The 16,132-nt window shown below is 39.9% G+C and overlaps 1 protein-coding gene across 7 annotated transcripts in view; it reads right to left on the reverse strand.

Moving 5' to 3' along the window:
- Positions 1-680: 680 nt before the first annotated feature.
- Positions 681-16,132, reverse strand: part of kcnma1a (potassium large conductance calcium-activated channel, subfamily M, alpha member 1a) — a 158,341-nt gene continuing 142,889 nt past the window's right edge. For 4 of the 7 annotated variants that reach the window (XM_085427988.1, XM_085427990.1, XM_085427989.1 and 1 more), the window contains 5 exons: positions 11,905-12,099; positions 11,325-11,443; positions 10,377-10,601; positions 9,269-9,297; positions 681-5,150 (listed from right to left, as the gene is read on the reverse strand). In XM_085427988.1, coding sequence (XP_085284114.1) covers positions 4,999-5,150; positions 9,269-9,297; positions 10,377-10,601; positions 11,325-11,443; positions 11,905-12,099 — 720 coding nt within the window. In that variant the 3' untranslated portion in view covers positions 681-4,998. Of the gene's footprint in view, positions 5,151-9,268; positions 9,298-9,496; positions 10,602-11,324; positions 11,444-11,904; positions 12,100-16,132 lie in introns of those variants that run through there. The other 3 variants (XM_085427992.1, XM_085427987.1, XM_085427985.1) reach the window with 2 other exon arrangements.

Below are 16,132 nucleotides of genomic sequence, written 5' to 3' on the forward strand. Positions count from 1 at the left end.
TTGAAGTTCAAACCGGGCATCAGAATGGGGACAAACAGGTGATTTAAGTGACTTTGAACACAATACGGTTGTTAGTGCTGGACAGACTATTTTGAATATTTCAGAAACTCTTGATCTACTGGGAATTTCCCAAATAACTACCTCTGAGAATGGTCCAAGCAGCAGTTCTCTGGAAGAAAATGCCTTGTCAGAGAAGGTCAGAGAAAAATGTCCGGACTGCTTCAAACTGATAGGAAGGCAACAGTATCTCAAATACCCACACACAGCAACCAAGCTATGGAGAAGAGTGTCTCCAAATGCTCAACATGTTGAACCCTGAAGCAGATGGGCTCCACTAGCAGAAGACAACAATGGGTACCACTCTTGTTAACTAAGAACAGGAAATTGAGGCTACAGTTCACATAGGATCTAAATCTATGCTATGAAGAGTTAAAACAGTACTGAAGGCAAAAGGTGGCCGAGCACTACCAAGGTGTACTTAATAAAGTGTTCGCAAGTGTATAACATTATTTAACGTATGGACATTGTTTACAAGTATAAACTACATGTAATAGTTGTGTATGTACTGTATCACTTTCTATTTATGGTCATTCCAAATATATAATTGGAATATATAATATATAATATATAAAAGTTCATAACTGAGAACTGCTGTTTGTAGCTGGAATTTTTCTAAACAATTAGGAGAATGTCCAGGTTTAGAACACAAATACATCCATTTTAATTTGAGAAAAAATACAAAAAGAAACCATGTACAATCTATGTACATTTTTTTTGTACAAGACAGTATATTTATCAGCAGATTATATTTGACAGAGTCAGGTAGATCAACTCAGCACCATCAAATAATCCATTTATCCATCACATCTTGAACGCATCCAAACTAATTAGACTGCTGTGTCAAACTTCCGTTTGCTGCAATGATGATGTACTAAGAAATCCTATCTGTGATAAACAAGAGCAATATCTTGAATTCTTCCTGAACTGATAGGCAGCCAAAAAAAGCAAGTTTTCTTTAAAAGAAAATGCTGAATGCAGTTTTCATGTATTATTAAGACTTGAGACCCACCTCCTATCCCCATAAGTATTTTATGTTCTATTATATATCTAGTACATTTCCCAGCAAATAAGTTTCTATTTCCATCCTTTACAGCAAAAAAATAGATTAACAAAATTAATGCAACATACTGTAACAGTAACATATGACGCGTCAGTCTTTTGATTTGTTCAGTGGATAACAACACATCTGTGCATCTTTCAGTCATCCATATCTCATTACACTGTATGACACAACCTGCTAACCTTTAACAAAGCATGTGGCAGATAGGACATGTGTGATTTATTGACTGAAGCTTGTATCCATCTGCCCCATCAGCCCCTCGGGCCTCCTGTATGCCACTTTTCGCTTTAGTGGGACTTAATATGGGCCCTCCTCTTGACCTCCTGCACTGCCTGGCACTATACTGGCATGGAGGCATTGATGGCTTGGATGTTCTCCATGTCAGTACAAGACTTTATTCTCACAGTGGAAAACACGTGGACTCCCTTAAAGGAAGCCTGTGTCCCTGAATGACTGAAGGATGCCTGCTCAACTGAACTCTTCATGGCACTTAAAAAAAAAAAACACTCCAAAAACTTTAGAGGTATACAATGCAAAGAACATCTGAAAAGATGTAGGAAGGAGAGACATCTCAGTCCAGTGTTGTGAGTAATGCCAGCCTGAATGAGTTGTGCAATGAGGGTTCAGGTCTAAAAAAAAAAAAAGCACAGTAATCAAGTATAATGAAAGTAAATGGTGCATTACTTTTCGAGTTTATGCCGGTTTGCAGCATGTACCACTTTGCTATGTTTAAGTGCCTCAAAAATATTCTGTAAACAAATAAGAAGCAGTTGTGACAGTTTGTGATAGATAATGATGAGCTGACAAAATGGAATGTAAACCCTGATACAAAGCAAAGTAATAGAAACAGGAAAACGAAGGATGTCCTGTCTTTCGATAATTGCTGAATTGGTGCTACCTTTCATCTTCGTGATGGCTGATCAAATTCTGCCTAACCTATCCATGTGCCACATACAGTACTTGAATAGTCTCCGCATTCCTACAATAAACCAAGATCTTTTATTTTTTTGAGATACATATTCATCTTTTTTTTTTTTTCTCAACAGAACAATCAGTTTGTCGATTTTTATGTAGAGTGAGCGACCGATGTTACCAAATATTAATTCCTTAAAGTTCAGGCTAGAAAGTATGGCGTTAACAACCCAATTATACGTACATTTTACTCACATATTTTTCCAAAAAGAAACCTATTTGCTACAATGTGTGACAACGATGTAATCACAGTTCAAAAGTTCACTTCAGGACAATGTGTATGAGGCTTCAGCATAGTTGTACCACACCCAAAAGACGGACACTGAGGCTCAGATCATTTTGATTGAGAAAGAAATGTCATCTATATCATGGGTTGAGTTTACACAAACATATTTAGCACAGTATCATCTTTTCCATTTTCCAAAATTGTTTTCTATTTTCAGAATGACGTTCTCTTTACAATCTATAGAGCAGGATCGCTGCAATAAACAAACAGCGTCTCCCGGTCATATTCTGTGGAAAATACCAGCACACTTTGTGGTAGTGTACATACTCCTACTCCATGCTAGGGACCTAATTTAGGTCACAGTCATCTAATAAAGGTCGTTCGGTTCTGGTCTGCACACAGTGGGAGAAACTTTCTATTCATCCCGTCATTATTAACCATTCTAATCCACTGCTTAGTTAAGTACATTTACCCTCTCCCCCAAAACACAACTCCTTTACGCCTTTCTTCCCTTTATGCATGTTCTCAGCAAGGGACGCTTAGTAGTAGACACATTATTTAGTAGACACTGCATCTGTGCAACCAAAGGAGGCTTCCGATTAGCCTAAATTTATTTCTACAAGCACTCAACAGAGCTGAGCTGCCAAGCTGAAGATGTTTTCACAATGCAAGCTAGTCTAAGCTATGTTAGCTCCAGAGTGATGCAGTCTGTCAGAGAGGGGCTAGGGTGATTAAAAAAATAATCATTTGTTTTAGTATACGTGACAAAGTGACAGTCCAACATAAAATCTTTTGATATGTAGTTGTAATTAAATATATCAATTCAGTCTTCTCCTAAAGTACTTTTAACTTTGCTCTTGACTAGAAAAATAAGTACAAATTGATTATGTTTATGGATATAAAATAATTATGCTGAAATGTATAAATCCCACTACTTTTTTTTTTCTTGGACAAGGTTGACCATTAGGAGTACGAGGCTACCGGGTCAATCCTCCATCCATGCAGCAGCCTCATTTGGATATATAGGCGCGTTAGCATACAGAAAATACACTCATGTTGCACCCGAGCACGTTCCACTTCCTTGTCCTTATGCCTGTGGCATTTGTTGCATTTCCACCAACTATGCTTGAGCATTTCCTCGTGTTCGAGGACTGAACACAGCAGCTTGGCGTGCGACATCTGGGCTGGCAACAGAGAACATCCAAGCTCTTTACTGCCTCTGTGCCAACCCCGTGCCAGGCAGTTGCTCCGATCAAAGGAGGACCCACTGATGCCCACTATTACGCAATATGTGGCATTTCTTTCCTCATATATTAACTTTATGTTACAGGCAATACACCACTTTGCTGAGTGGTCCCAGTGCTGTTACAGTTATAACGCCATGCAGCTGCTGTTCATGTTAGATACGCTCAATCATAGTTGGCTATTTTGGTTTGGTTTTGGATGCAACTCAATGCCTTTGTTAGAATATCCAAGTGATTTATGATCTACTACTGTTTGTGTCTATTATGACTCTTTTTTTTTCTTTTCAAACATGCTGTTCCCTCAAAGGTGCTTCATCACATACAAATCAGTGTTGGTGGGGAGTGACAGTGCAGCATCAGAAGGACAAGTGGCTGTAATACGACACACACATACACACAGTTTATACATAAACCTGAATGCATGAAGGACAGAACAGGTTTTTGTTGTTGTTGTTGTTTTTTTTTATCCTTTTCATGTATTCAGGCTGATTAACCGCGATATCTACTGGGCTCAAGCACAGGTATCTGACATATCAGCAGAAGACTCGGGCTCTCCTTCCAGCCAGCATGCACCAACACTGCACCATTGTCTTGAGTTTTTAGATTACCAATTTGCAATATTTGATATCCTTTTTTTTTTGTTTTTTGTTTTCAGGCCTGGATTGATCTCACTCTACATGGCGAGTCAAGGTGAAACAGCAAAACCTTAAAGCAATGACACGATGAGTAACAAACTGAGAACAAAATTAGTATGCCTCCAAAGCCGAGCAGCCCTTCCTCCGTCATCTCCTCAATGACTCTTTACTCAGAGGTGGCGTGGGGAGGTGGGGGGTGTTGATGTTTCCAGTTGTTCTGTGGAAAGAAACTTGTTCAGTTTTAGTGCAAATAGAACAGAAGCAGACGGGAGATATGACGGCGATGAACCCAGCCGGTTTGACGCAACTGAGTTAATCTTTGGGAGATGATATGATCAGTTTATCGCTGCAACCCTCATCCTCCAATAACCAGTCACTTCAGCCATGGAGTCTGGTCACATGAAGAGGTGAACTATTGCAAAGAATTACAGGAAGTACTCTTCTTTCTTTTTTTTCCATCAACTCTCAAAATAATTCCAAAAAGTGCTAGAGGGAAGGAGCTGTACAATCCTTATTTGATTGTCATTATGTACATTTCTATGGACGCATAAATAAATAAAACAAATGTCCAAGAGCATGGAAGTAACATTAAACATATACACATAGGAGGTCCCTTCCCAGTCTGGGTTCCTGTCCAACCCTCAATTAGAAGAATGAGTGAGGAGAAATGTGTCAATCTTCACCACCTCTGTCATCATCATCATCATCATCATCATCATCATCCCTCCTTTGGTGATCTCTTCCAATCTCTTTCGTAAAGAGCGTACAGATGTCTGGTGAGTCAGCAAGAAAGCCTGGTGTTCAGCATTCATCTTCAACTTCTCTGATTGGTGGAATCAGACTACTAGTGGATTTGTATTGGTTGACTTGGTTGGCCATGTGAGTGCTCATGGGCTTGATCTGAATGTTCCTTGGGTAGGCATTTTCTGGTTCATCTGTAAACCATTTCTTTTCTAAAGGGGAAAACGTGAGAGAGGAAGAAAACAAGGGTTTAGTTAGAAAAAGTATGCAATGCTGGTTTAGTTACAACCATACTGCCTCAGTTTAAGTGAGATTAAGATTTGCATGGCATTCTTTGTCGTACGCAAGGTCCACTTTCAGTTTGGTTTCTGGTGACCTGAGACAATCTGAAGTTGATATGGTGGCATTGTCCATAACTGACTTTGTATTTATGTGGGTATGTTATATCAGATTTCTAATTAATTGTGGGAAGACTGATAAGACAAAAGAAAAAAGAAGAACAGACTAGTATGCTATACAGTACATACTAAAGCATATTTCAGGATCTGCTCACCCAAATTACAAAACAGAAAACAATGTTTGTTTGTTTTTAAACCATTTCTCCTGTTTTTGGATAGTTTTGGTTTTATTTCCAGATTTTGAGACATCCATTCCAGAGATTTCTGCTGTCACCACAATACAGAGTCAATGTCAGTTGACTCTGTGTTGTCAATTCTTAAAAATTAGTCTAAATAAAGACTATTTTTTTAAGAATCTCTTTATAGCAAAGAAATAGTCTGTATAAAACCTCCAATGAGTGTATTCCTCTGACCAGCCAGACTCAAGATGTGGAACGGGTGGATTCAAATTCAACATAAATACCCTCAAATTGCCAAGGGCAGTGTGAGTGGAAGCAAATGTGGGACTTTTTTTTTTTTTTTCAATTAAAGGAAAAAAAATCTGGGTGAATTTAAATATCAAGCCTTTACAATATTAAAGTATAGCAATAGATTTAGAAATCTTGGTATTATCATTAAAACTATGTAGATGCATTGCCATTTACAAGAATACACATTTGACACATTTTTACAGGGGCTCATTTACCATTCTAAGAAATATGGTGTGTAAAATATATACACACACTATAAATAATATATACATAAATTTGCAAGTCATTTAAACATTATTTACATAAAAGTAATAAAGACAAAATATTAAGTGCTGGTGCTAAGAAAAAAGTTTGGAAGGGAACAAAAAAGCATCTCTCCATCTGTACTAAACTGGCCTTCCTGTCGGCCTGTCCCATCACCCATTGAAAATATTTGATAATTTCCCTTAACAACAATAGTGGATTATGATGAATTATTTAAAAGCTGAAATTCAATATAAGCAAAAATGAGGAAACATTTTGCCTTGAAAGCAGCAGAATCTCCTCAGTTCACACCCAGAAAAATGAAGGATTAGAGTATTAAAAGAAGAGGGAATGCAACATAGCTTTTAGTAAGTCTGTGTCCCGATTTTTTTTAAGCGTGAAATCAAGTTTAGAAAACAAAAAGAAACCAAAGAAAATTATTTTTAAAATATTTAACCGGTTATTTGTTTTTTGCTTTTTTAAATTTTTGCATTCTGTTTTTCTGCTACACAGCTTGCTCATCAAAGATTGGCCACACTCATGATAATAGTATAAAAGATGATATAAAAGGTACCAACCCTAACCCTACTGATCATAGTTTAAAAGACAGATTTTAGCACTGAGATTTAACACAATGATTAAATTAGTCCCCTTATGAAACCTGTTCTTCATGTAGTGAAACTGAATGCAATGTGCAAGGACCTGACTGAGAAATGGGCTAACTTGTGAATGACAAGTTGCTAGCTGATGAGCATGTCCCCTTGAACTGGTTCATTGCTTTTTCATGTAAAAAGTGGCATAAGCACATGTGTGCACAAATGTGCTGGTATATAAGATGGAACCATCAAACATCAGTGAAGCAAACATCAGTGAAGCAAAAGCATCTCACCGAATCATAGATACAGTTTGCAGATTTTTCTTATTAATTCAATTTTCAATTCAATTCAGTTTAATTTTCTTTATACAGCGCCAAATCACAACAACAGTCACCTCAAGGCGCTTTATATTGTAAGGTAGACCCTACAATGATACATACAGAGAAAAATCCAACAATAATATGACCTCCTATGAGCAAGCACTTTGGCAACAGTGGAAAGGAAAAACTCCCTTTTTAACAGGAAGAAACCTCAGACAGAACCAGGCTCAGGGAGGGGCAGCCATCTATTAAAGCTTTTTTCAAATGGATGTTACCCAAGCGTTTGCTACTTGAAGCTATGCCATGTTCTACCATTAAGCCACTTAAAAATTGAGCAGGATTTCAAAAGGTAAAGGAGAGGACTGGTTCTGCACCAGCACTACATTGGTGGAAAAGAGGTAAATGGTCCTAGCTGTGAGCAGGGATGCAGTATTTCTTGTTTGGTAAAACTGGGGTTCTGTTATTAAACTGTTATTATCCAGAGAGGTCCCACTGTCTGTGCTTTTCAGATGCAGCATCTGAACATTTTCAGCACACACAATAAACCTGAATTACTCCAACTAAACGAAAACCAAATAAATAGCTCATCTCCTCTGGAAAAACAAACAAATAATAGTGGATTAGGATTGACAGAATAACAGGTAACCAGAGGATGATCCACAACTGAACCAGTACTTTGTACTTGTGAACACTGAATTTAATTAATCTTTTCAAATATCGACAGGAAAATGTGCCTTTTGTGGTAAACTCTAAATTGTTAGTGCTGTGAAATTCTATTCACTTGTGTTGTATTTGGATGGTCGCAGAAATCAAAGAAATAGATACCATGCAATAAAACCAGAACTTTTTGTAGGACCATTTACCGATAGTGGAATTATAGAAAATGTGTCTTTTGCGATTTGGGTGATCTGGTTGTTTAGCTAATAATTTAAAAAAGTGCACCATACCCTAAACAGTCGCATTTCGGAGTGAGCTCTTAAAATCACTGTCAGCATGAGAGCAGGAAGGAGATTTGAGAGGGTTGGATGTGTCATCTAGGAGAGAATCTCTTCATGTTTAAGTAGGCTATGAGAGCAGTGTTTCTGAGGAAAGGGAAGTGTGTATGCCAGCTGTCAGAAGTTTATAAACTCACTCCCAGCACTTCACAGGCGACTGCAACGCCATTCAAGATGTCACTTCCTTTTGGGTGAAGTTGTAATATCAAATTTTAACTTTGCGATGTGGAGCACACCCTGTGCACGCATCCGTGCGTGTGTGTGTGCGTGTGTGAAAGTGCTCGTCTACATGCAGGACTGCATGTGCAGAGATTCATTTGTGTGGGCTTGAGTGTGTGTGTGTGTGTCAGCAAGCTTGAGGCTGCAGGGCTGTGTGTTACAGCAAAGACATTTGATGTGTAGAATTGTGCCTGAGGTGAAGCAAGATGTCTGCCATCTCTCTCCGGAGTCTACTGCTGATATGGTGAACTTAGTGATGTCGCCTCAAACCACCATATCAGGCGTGCAGGGTTACAAGGAGGAGACTTACAGACTCATATTCCCCCTTCAATTTAAACTCTAAATTGGTCACACCTCCCACTTTTGCAGTGTGACCGATGGCACAGGGCTGGACACACTTTCTTAAAGTTCTGTGAAGAAGTAAGCAATTTGGCTGCATCAGGGGGATTTGAATCAGTCTGACCTACATGTGAGCTATGGTACATGTATGTACAGTATTACAACACGTAGTTGCTCTGCGGTACATGCTGATGCTGTTATAATAACATAGTTGCTGTGCTAAATGAGAGGATAAATTTTACATCTGAAAGTCTGCTACAGTCGTCTCATAGCATTCAATAGGAGGGAAGATGCGCAAACACACAGACCTCTCACACAATGCAAACCATCTCAAGTTCAAATAAACCGTAAGAAGGCATGATAGATAATGAGAAAAAAATGTGGAAGATGATTTTGTCTGTAGGAGAGAGGAAAAAAAATCATATCATGAAATAAATAACTGAGGTAGAGGCACAAAGGAGGGGGAGGGCAGGGTGGGGTGGGGTGGGGTGGTAAGGTGTAGGGGTTGTCTCAACCTCATGCAGTGTGGAAATGGTCCTGATCATGGCAGGGAGGCAGGAGCAGCAGCAGACATTTTGCTTTCCAGATGAAAGCAAAACTTAAACTGAGGCATGGTTTACTTAACGTCTGAAGAACGTAAGAAATAAAACAAACTCCCCTCATCATAACAATATCCACAGAGGACATAGTTATGATCAGAACCCCAGGTAAAAAGGTTGCTAAGTCATGCAGAATCGTTAACTTGCATACCTTGGCCCATTCTATTCATCCTTGTTGCACTTCAGAAAGAGAGGTAAGTAATCTACTGTAAGTGAGGCGTATTTACAGTTAATACACAACTAACAAATGGCTACCAGTCTATCTTATGCGTACATGTTGTCATTACAGCATTCGGTTGATATAATACATCTACGTTTCAAGATGTATTCAGGACTTTTCCTTTACTCCTTAACAGCTCTGGAGTACGATTGTAACAAATCTGCATGCTTTTAGAATATGTCACGCTTCAAAAATGACTTTATTCTCCCAAGTCAAAAGAAAATTACGCTCATTTTTGGGAGAAAATATGGAATAAACACCAAGTATTGTCAAAAATATTTCACCAAATTAGAAAATAATCTTATAAGTGAATAATAAAGTACAGGAAATAATAGCCTGCTCAAAAGGGCTACCAACATGGACATGCAATAAAGCAGTACAGATGCACCATGATTAACAAAATATCAACACTGCTAATGAGGGATGATCTTATGAGTATCTGTAATGTCAACTTAATAATAAATATCAGCTACAGTAGCCAAATCACAGTACGTTACATCCATGATCCAGGTGTGCTGATCATGTGCACAAATATCCAACACATAACAGTTACTTACTCCACAAATACTACAAGATAAACACAAAACAACTAACTATTAAGACAAATACAACAGGTAGACCAAACAACATATTGAAAGTGAGTTGTGGTTGGGGCTTTTTACTGTAATCTTCTTTCCAACCACAATGGCCGTTTAATCCAAACAAATGGCCTTACTGTTTACAAAAGAGGCTCGAGTCTTTGAGGCAAATAAATGAACCCAGTTCTCCACAAAGTGAGTTTACCATTTTGCTTATGCCATGTTATGACTGCAGTGATGTCAGAGTGAAGACCACATGCAGATGATTATGAACAAAACACACAAACACAGGGCATGGACGCAAAGCACAAACACATAATACACAGTAATCATCAGTGCATGTGTCATCACCGTCTACACACACAAACACACACACACGCACGCACACACCTATAGCATACTGTACAGGTTGGGTATAAAACACTAATCAGGCAGATTGCAGGACATGTGCGTATGCGTACTTCTGTTTTTCGCGGGACTCCCGGGTCTTGCTGCTGCGGTTCTGCCGGTTCGATGGGGGGATGGAGTGCACGGATGAGCTCTTTTTGCTGGAGGAATGGGAGGAGTGGGAAGAGTGGGACAAACTTGTCCGGGACTGGCCGGCGTTGTGGTCGAACTGCATTAGGCAGAAGATCAGGTCGGTGGGCACCAGTTCAAATTCGTATGGAGGGTTTGTGATCACATACCTAGCCGGAAAACACATGTTACAGACGATAAGACTCAGATACATCAATGAAAGAGCGGCAAAGCATTTACTGCAACATTTAAAAATTAAACATAAAAGTCATGTTAAAAATAAAGTTTCCACAGGCCTCTAAGTACACCCTTACCTTTTCTAGAGGGATTAAATTAATAAGTAGCAGCCAGGCGCTTCTAATCAAATGCAACTGAAAATCAGCAAGCGTGATCAACTCTGTAAAAGCATGGGTTTTGGCAGTTTGCAGTCTGGAGCATTCAGGTAAATGTTAACACAATAGCACAATCTTCCCAGGAGTGGAGCTCCCAGCAAATTCACCCCAAGATCAGAGAAAACGATCAGAGAAACTCTGACATAAAATTGCATAAAACCCAAGAGCTACATCTCAGACTCTACAGGCTCTAGCTAGTGTTTTAAATGTTAAAGTTCATGACTGCACAATTAGAAAAAGACTGAATAAAAATGGCTCATTTGGAAGGGATGCAGGATACCAGAATATGAGCACAAAGACATCGACGAACTGTCAAGCACGGTGGTGGAGTGGTGATGATTTGGGCTTGCTATGCAGTCACAAGACCTGAACACCTTGTAGTCACTGAGTTTAATACAAATGCCTCTGTATACAACAGTACTCTGGAGTCTACAAGCGTAATCATTCATTCTATTACATCAAGATATTCATTTTGTCAATGAGCAAAAGCTTGTATCATACCGTTTTGTACATTGGCTTGGTGCACCGAGATGTGCATCTCTTAATCTGTAGATTCCGAAACACAGCATGTTGTATGTCTTCAGTGCTTTGCAGAATAAATCTCCGTAGCAGCCGCCATCCTGGTGAACAACAGAACAAAGAAACCATGATTGTGTGTTAGGTCAGTCAGGTTAGGACAATAAATGGAATTGTTAAGTTGTGAGATTCATGCGCTCTGTACCAGTCTTTTGCTTGCCAGTAAACACCAACTTTTGGCAGAGGAGACTGCAATAAAAACTGGCAGTGTTGTAAAATTATGCCAGAGTTCATCCAAGAAAAAAACAAAACAAAAAAAACTTCATTACTCATAGTTCACAAGATTAAGAAAACCTGTTAAAAACAAGGTTGGAACCAATTAGAACCAACACCATGTTGGTTCATTGTTCTCTTCAAAGCGATCTTCCCTTTCCACCCACTAAGGCTTGCTTTGCACAATCACTGTTCTTCACATCAGATTAAGGCCCGGGAGCAGCAGAGGTGGGCAGATGTGTGCTGCTGGGTAGTGGCAAAATGTGTCATCTGCACTTAAACATCCACTTACCCCTAAGTCAGCAAATGGCCCGTCGTAGAGGGCTAGCTGGGCGACGCGACACCTGTCTCTGTTGGCCAGAGTTTGCGGTGTGCTGTAGCCTCCTCTGAGAGCATTCTCTTCAGCCAGCAGACCCTCCAGCTCTGGCGTGGCTCCCCCTGTTACCAGCGTTCGAATCAGCGTGAGGATATTATCATTAAAGTATGTCTGGACAGAGAAAAAAAGGTATATGTATAAGCAGATGTCATTAGAGTCACCAGTAGAGCTGTAGCAGACATAAGTAAAAAGTGCTTAGACCTTACTACCTCTCACTACTCATTAGTTATTGAAAACATATTTTCTTCCTTACCTCTTGTGATATTTCACTGTAGGTAGTTTGGACTTTATTTACTGAAGTTATTAATCTTTAGGTTTCTGATAATAAATGAATTTATTTGAAAAGTCAACAGAAACACATCTTTGTAGAAACCACTTTGCTGTTATGGTCAATAACCCACAGATCTCAACACTGACATTTTTCACTGTGCCCGTTTCTTATAAAATATAAATTTTTTTAAATGCTGATCTTTTTATGCAATAGTGAATATTTGCTTTAAAAAAATGATATTTTAAAATCTTTCTTTTCATGCGCCATTCACCAAGATGAATACATTAAAATATTTTTTTAGGGACTTCCGGTTTATGTGACTATGGCGTAGGTCGCACCGAGCGTAGCTCCTGCAGAGTCTAGTTATTATCTAGCATTTCCAGGCACTTTTTGACGGGTTTTTTCTTTTTGTATAGTTCCGAGACAAGACTGTTTTTGCCTTTTGTGTTTACAATGTCGCGTAAGGTTAATAAGAGCGCAAGCACCTCTCAGCCGAACTTGCGGCCTGCTGCTAACACTGCATCCCCGCCTCGTGGTAAAACTTCGCCACGGCCTGGGTCACCCGACACGCCGCTCGTCGATACGGAAAAATTCACGAAGGCTGAACTCCTATCTGAACTTCGTGAAGAAATTTCATCACTGTTTAAAAAGGAACTGACGGCAGCGTTTGCGGAGAATCTCACGTCTATCAGGTCCGACATACAGCAACTAAAAACGGACCTTTCCTCAGATATAACTACCATGCGGCAGGAATTCGCTGGCCTCAGGAGCACGGTTACGGGGATGGAGCAGTCTCTCTCCACATGTACAGATGATATTGTCCACCTCCAAGCCAAAGTTGATGCGATGTCAAAGGAGTTGGCCAAATTGGAGAATAAATGCGAGGATTTGGAGTCCAGGTCTCGCCGCAATAATATACGCATTGTTGGTGTGCCAGAGGAGAACGTCCTGTCCGCTACAGATGTGTCCGTGCTGTTGATGGAGGCATTTCAGCTTGGGAAGGAGCCGCTTGTAGACAGAGCCCACCGAACTTTGGCCCCCAAACCTAACACCGGTGAACGTCCCCGTGCTGTGGTTGTGAGGCTGCACTATTACGCGGACTGTGCTAGGATTCTCCAGAAGGCCAGGGAGCTGCAGAGAGTGCAGATAAATAATATGACCATTTCTGTGTTCCCCGACCACACCGCTAAGACAGCGCGGGCCCGTGCGGCTTTCAATGAGGTCCGTCGCCAGCTTCGCGGCATCCAGGGAGTCCGATTTGGGATCCTCTATCCGGCAAGACTACGGATCACTTATCAAGGAATGCAGCGCGACTTCGTCTCGCCAGATGAGGCCAAGGAATATATTAAGACAATAACCACAAGATAAAAGATATAGCAGGACAATGTTTGTCTGTTTGAAATAGCGTATGATCCTAATCCAAACATCATTGTGGTAAGCTAAGTTTGTTACTCTGCCAAACACTTGTTTTGTTTTACCTGTCTAATAGTAAAATATAATTGGGTTATTTTTATTTTATTTGTGCCTTTTAATCTATTGAGAAAAGACTCTGTTGGAGCTTTGGTTTGACACGGTTCGTTTCGTAGTCGGGAGCGTTTTTGTTCAGATTGCTCCGGGTGGGAGCGTGCACTGCCGTCTCCGTCGTTTGGGGATGGGGGCTTTTGCTGTGCAGGGGGGAGGCGGGTGGGTGTGTTTGACGTGTTATTATTGTTTTTATTCTGAAGCTGTACTTTTGTTGTTGTGGGTTTGCGTTGTGTGTTTGTGTGAGTGTGTTTTTCCCACTTGTTCTTTCTTTGGGGGTGAAGAAATAAGTATTTTCTCTTTTGTCTTTCTGCAATGATCAGCACTTCAGGTCAGTCCTTAGGCAATAGTGGTATTAGATTTTTAACTTGGAATGTCAAAGGTATGAATAGCCCAATTAAACGATCTAAAATATTTACGCATCTTAAACGTTTAAAGAGTGATGTAATGTTTTTGCAAGAGACCCATTTGCGAGATCGGGATCATCTTAGGCTCAGGTGCCCATGGGTGGGTCATACTTTCCATTCAATGTTTAATTCAAAAGCCAGGGGGGTGGCGATCTTAATAAACAGAAGGGTACAGTTTACAGCCTCTGAGATTAAAGCTGACAAAAACGGGAGGTATTTGGTTGTTGTAGGCACCATGTACAATGTACCCGTCCTCTTAGTCAATGTGTATGCGCCAAATTTTGATAATCCAGGTTTTACAGATGCACTTTTGAGTAGTCTCCCTTCCCTTGATACTCATCTTTTGATATTGGGTGGTGACCTAAACTGTGTTATTGATCCTGCCTTAGATCGTTCGAATCCTCGGACCCTGACCCAATCCTCTATGTCCAAGTCTATTTCTGAGTTTATGTCTCAGAATGGTTTTGTAGATCCCTGGAGGTTTTCTAACCCTACTGCCAGAGCGTACTCTTTCTTTTCTCAGGTACATCAGTCCTTTTCGCGGATTGATTATTTTTTTGTGGACGGTTCCCTTATTCCAAAAGTACTGTCATCTACATATCATCCTATTGTCATTTCCGATCACGCACCACTTAGCGTTGACATCAAGCTCATAGCCCAGTCCTCTTTTTCCTCACCCTGGAGATTTAACTCTTTGTTGCTTTCGGATGAGGGGTTTGTTACCTTTATCAAATCCGCAATTGATGAATTTATGGTGTTTAACGACAGCAATACTGTTACGAGGTAGAGCTGGGCGATATGAGATTTTTTCATATCACGATATGTTTTTTTCATTTCAGGCGATAACGATATCTATCACGATATAAGCCAAATAACTATATTTGTAAGATTTAAATGTGCCGTTGCTCACAAGTAAAATGTGAAATAATCAGCAGCTTGTTTTTATTTAAATATTTATTTCCCATAATAAGTTCAACAGGGTAGATGTACTTAAGGAACATGAGACTTTTTCAGATAAATAAAGGCAAATATTGCAAACTACACAAAAGGCAGCCGCTAAAGCGTTTAAGTTTCAAAATAGAACAAACGAAACAGACTACTAAATTGTCAATTCCACTTAGAAACAAAATATTAATTCTAAAAATAAATCTTAGTTTGTTTTACAGAAGAACAGACAAAACTGACTAACTTTTGTCAATATCAAATAAACTGAGAACTAAAAGGAAATTCTCAATCTCTCCTTGTTGTATAGCTTAGCTTTTCAAACTGTTTTAACAGTTACTTTAGTCTGACAAAAGCCGAATGACGAATTAGCGCTTCCAGTCAGAGACTGAGGCTACGTCCACATGTACACGGGTATTTTTGAAAACGGAGATTTTCCGTTTTCGTTTTAAAAAATAATCCCGTCCACACATAAAGGCAGAAATGAAGGAAAACGCTGCTATGAACATGCCAAAGCAGCAGGTGGCGCTAGATTCCTAACCGTGCAGAAATGTTGGCCAATCAGAAGTCTAGAAGCCTCGGTGGGAAAAAGTAAACAAAGCTGGGGCATAGAAGCAGAACAGAGTCGTATGTGTGGACGGACAGTAACTGTGTGTATATGTAAGCATTTAAACACTGCAGAGAGTAGAATTAACAGTATTGTAGAAATTAATTTCACCGAAACAATAACGTGGCGCACAGTGTGACGCATGCACCAGTTTATTGTATTTCCAGACTTGCTTTCGGCACAATTTACAGTGCACGCTACTCTGTTTTTTGTCAGACTTGAAATAGCCGAAATACCTTCACCCTACGGAACTTCTTTGGCTCTTCCGTTCGACAATCTCTCCGGCATTGGAACCATCGTCTGTTTTCTCTTCGGTCACGCTCGGTTGATTTTTCTAGTCGGCACACTCATTTCCTCCATTACGCGCTGGCTCCATTATCCGCTGGCTGCTTCCCA

Source organism: Rhamphochromis longiceps, linkage group LG13 (assembly GCF_057381845.1).
Source record: "Rhamphochromis longiceps isolate RC_006_pf linkage group LG13, R_longiceps_female_GT1.1, whole genome shotgun sequence".
Lineage (NCBI taxonomy): Eukaryota > Metazoa > Chordata > Actinopteri > Cichliformes > Cichlidae > Rhamphochromis > Rhamphochromis longiceps.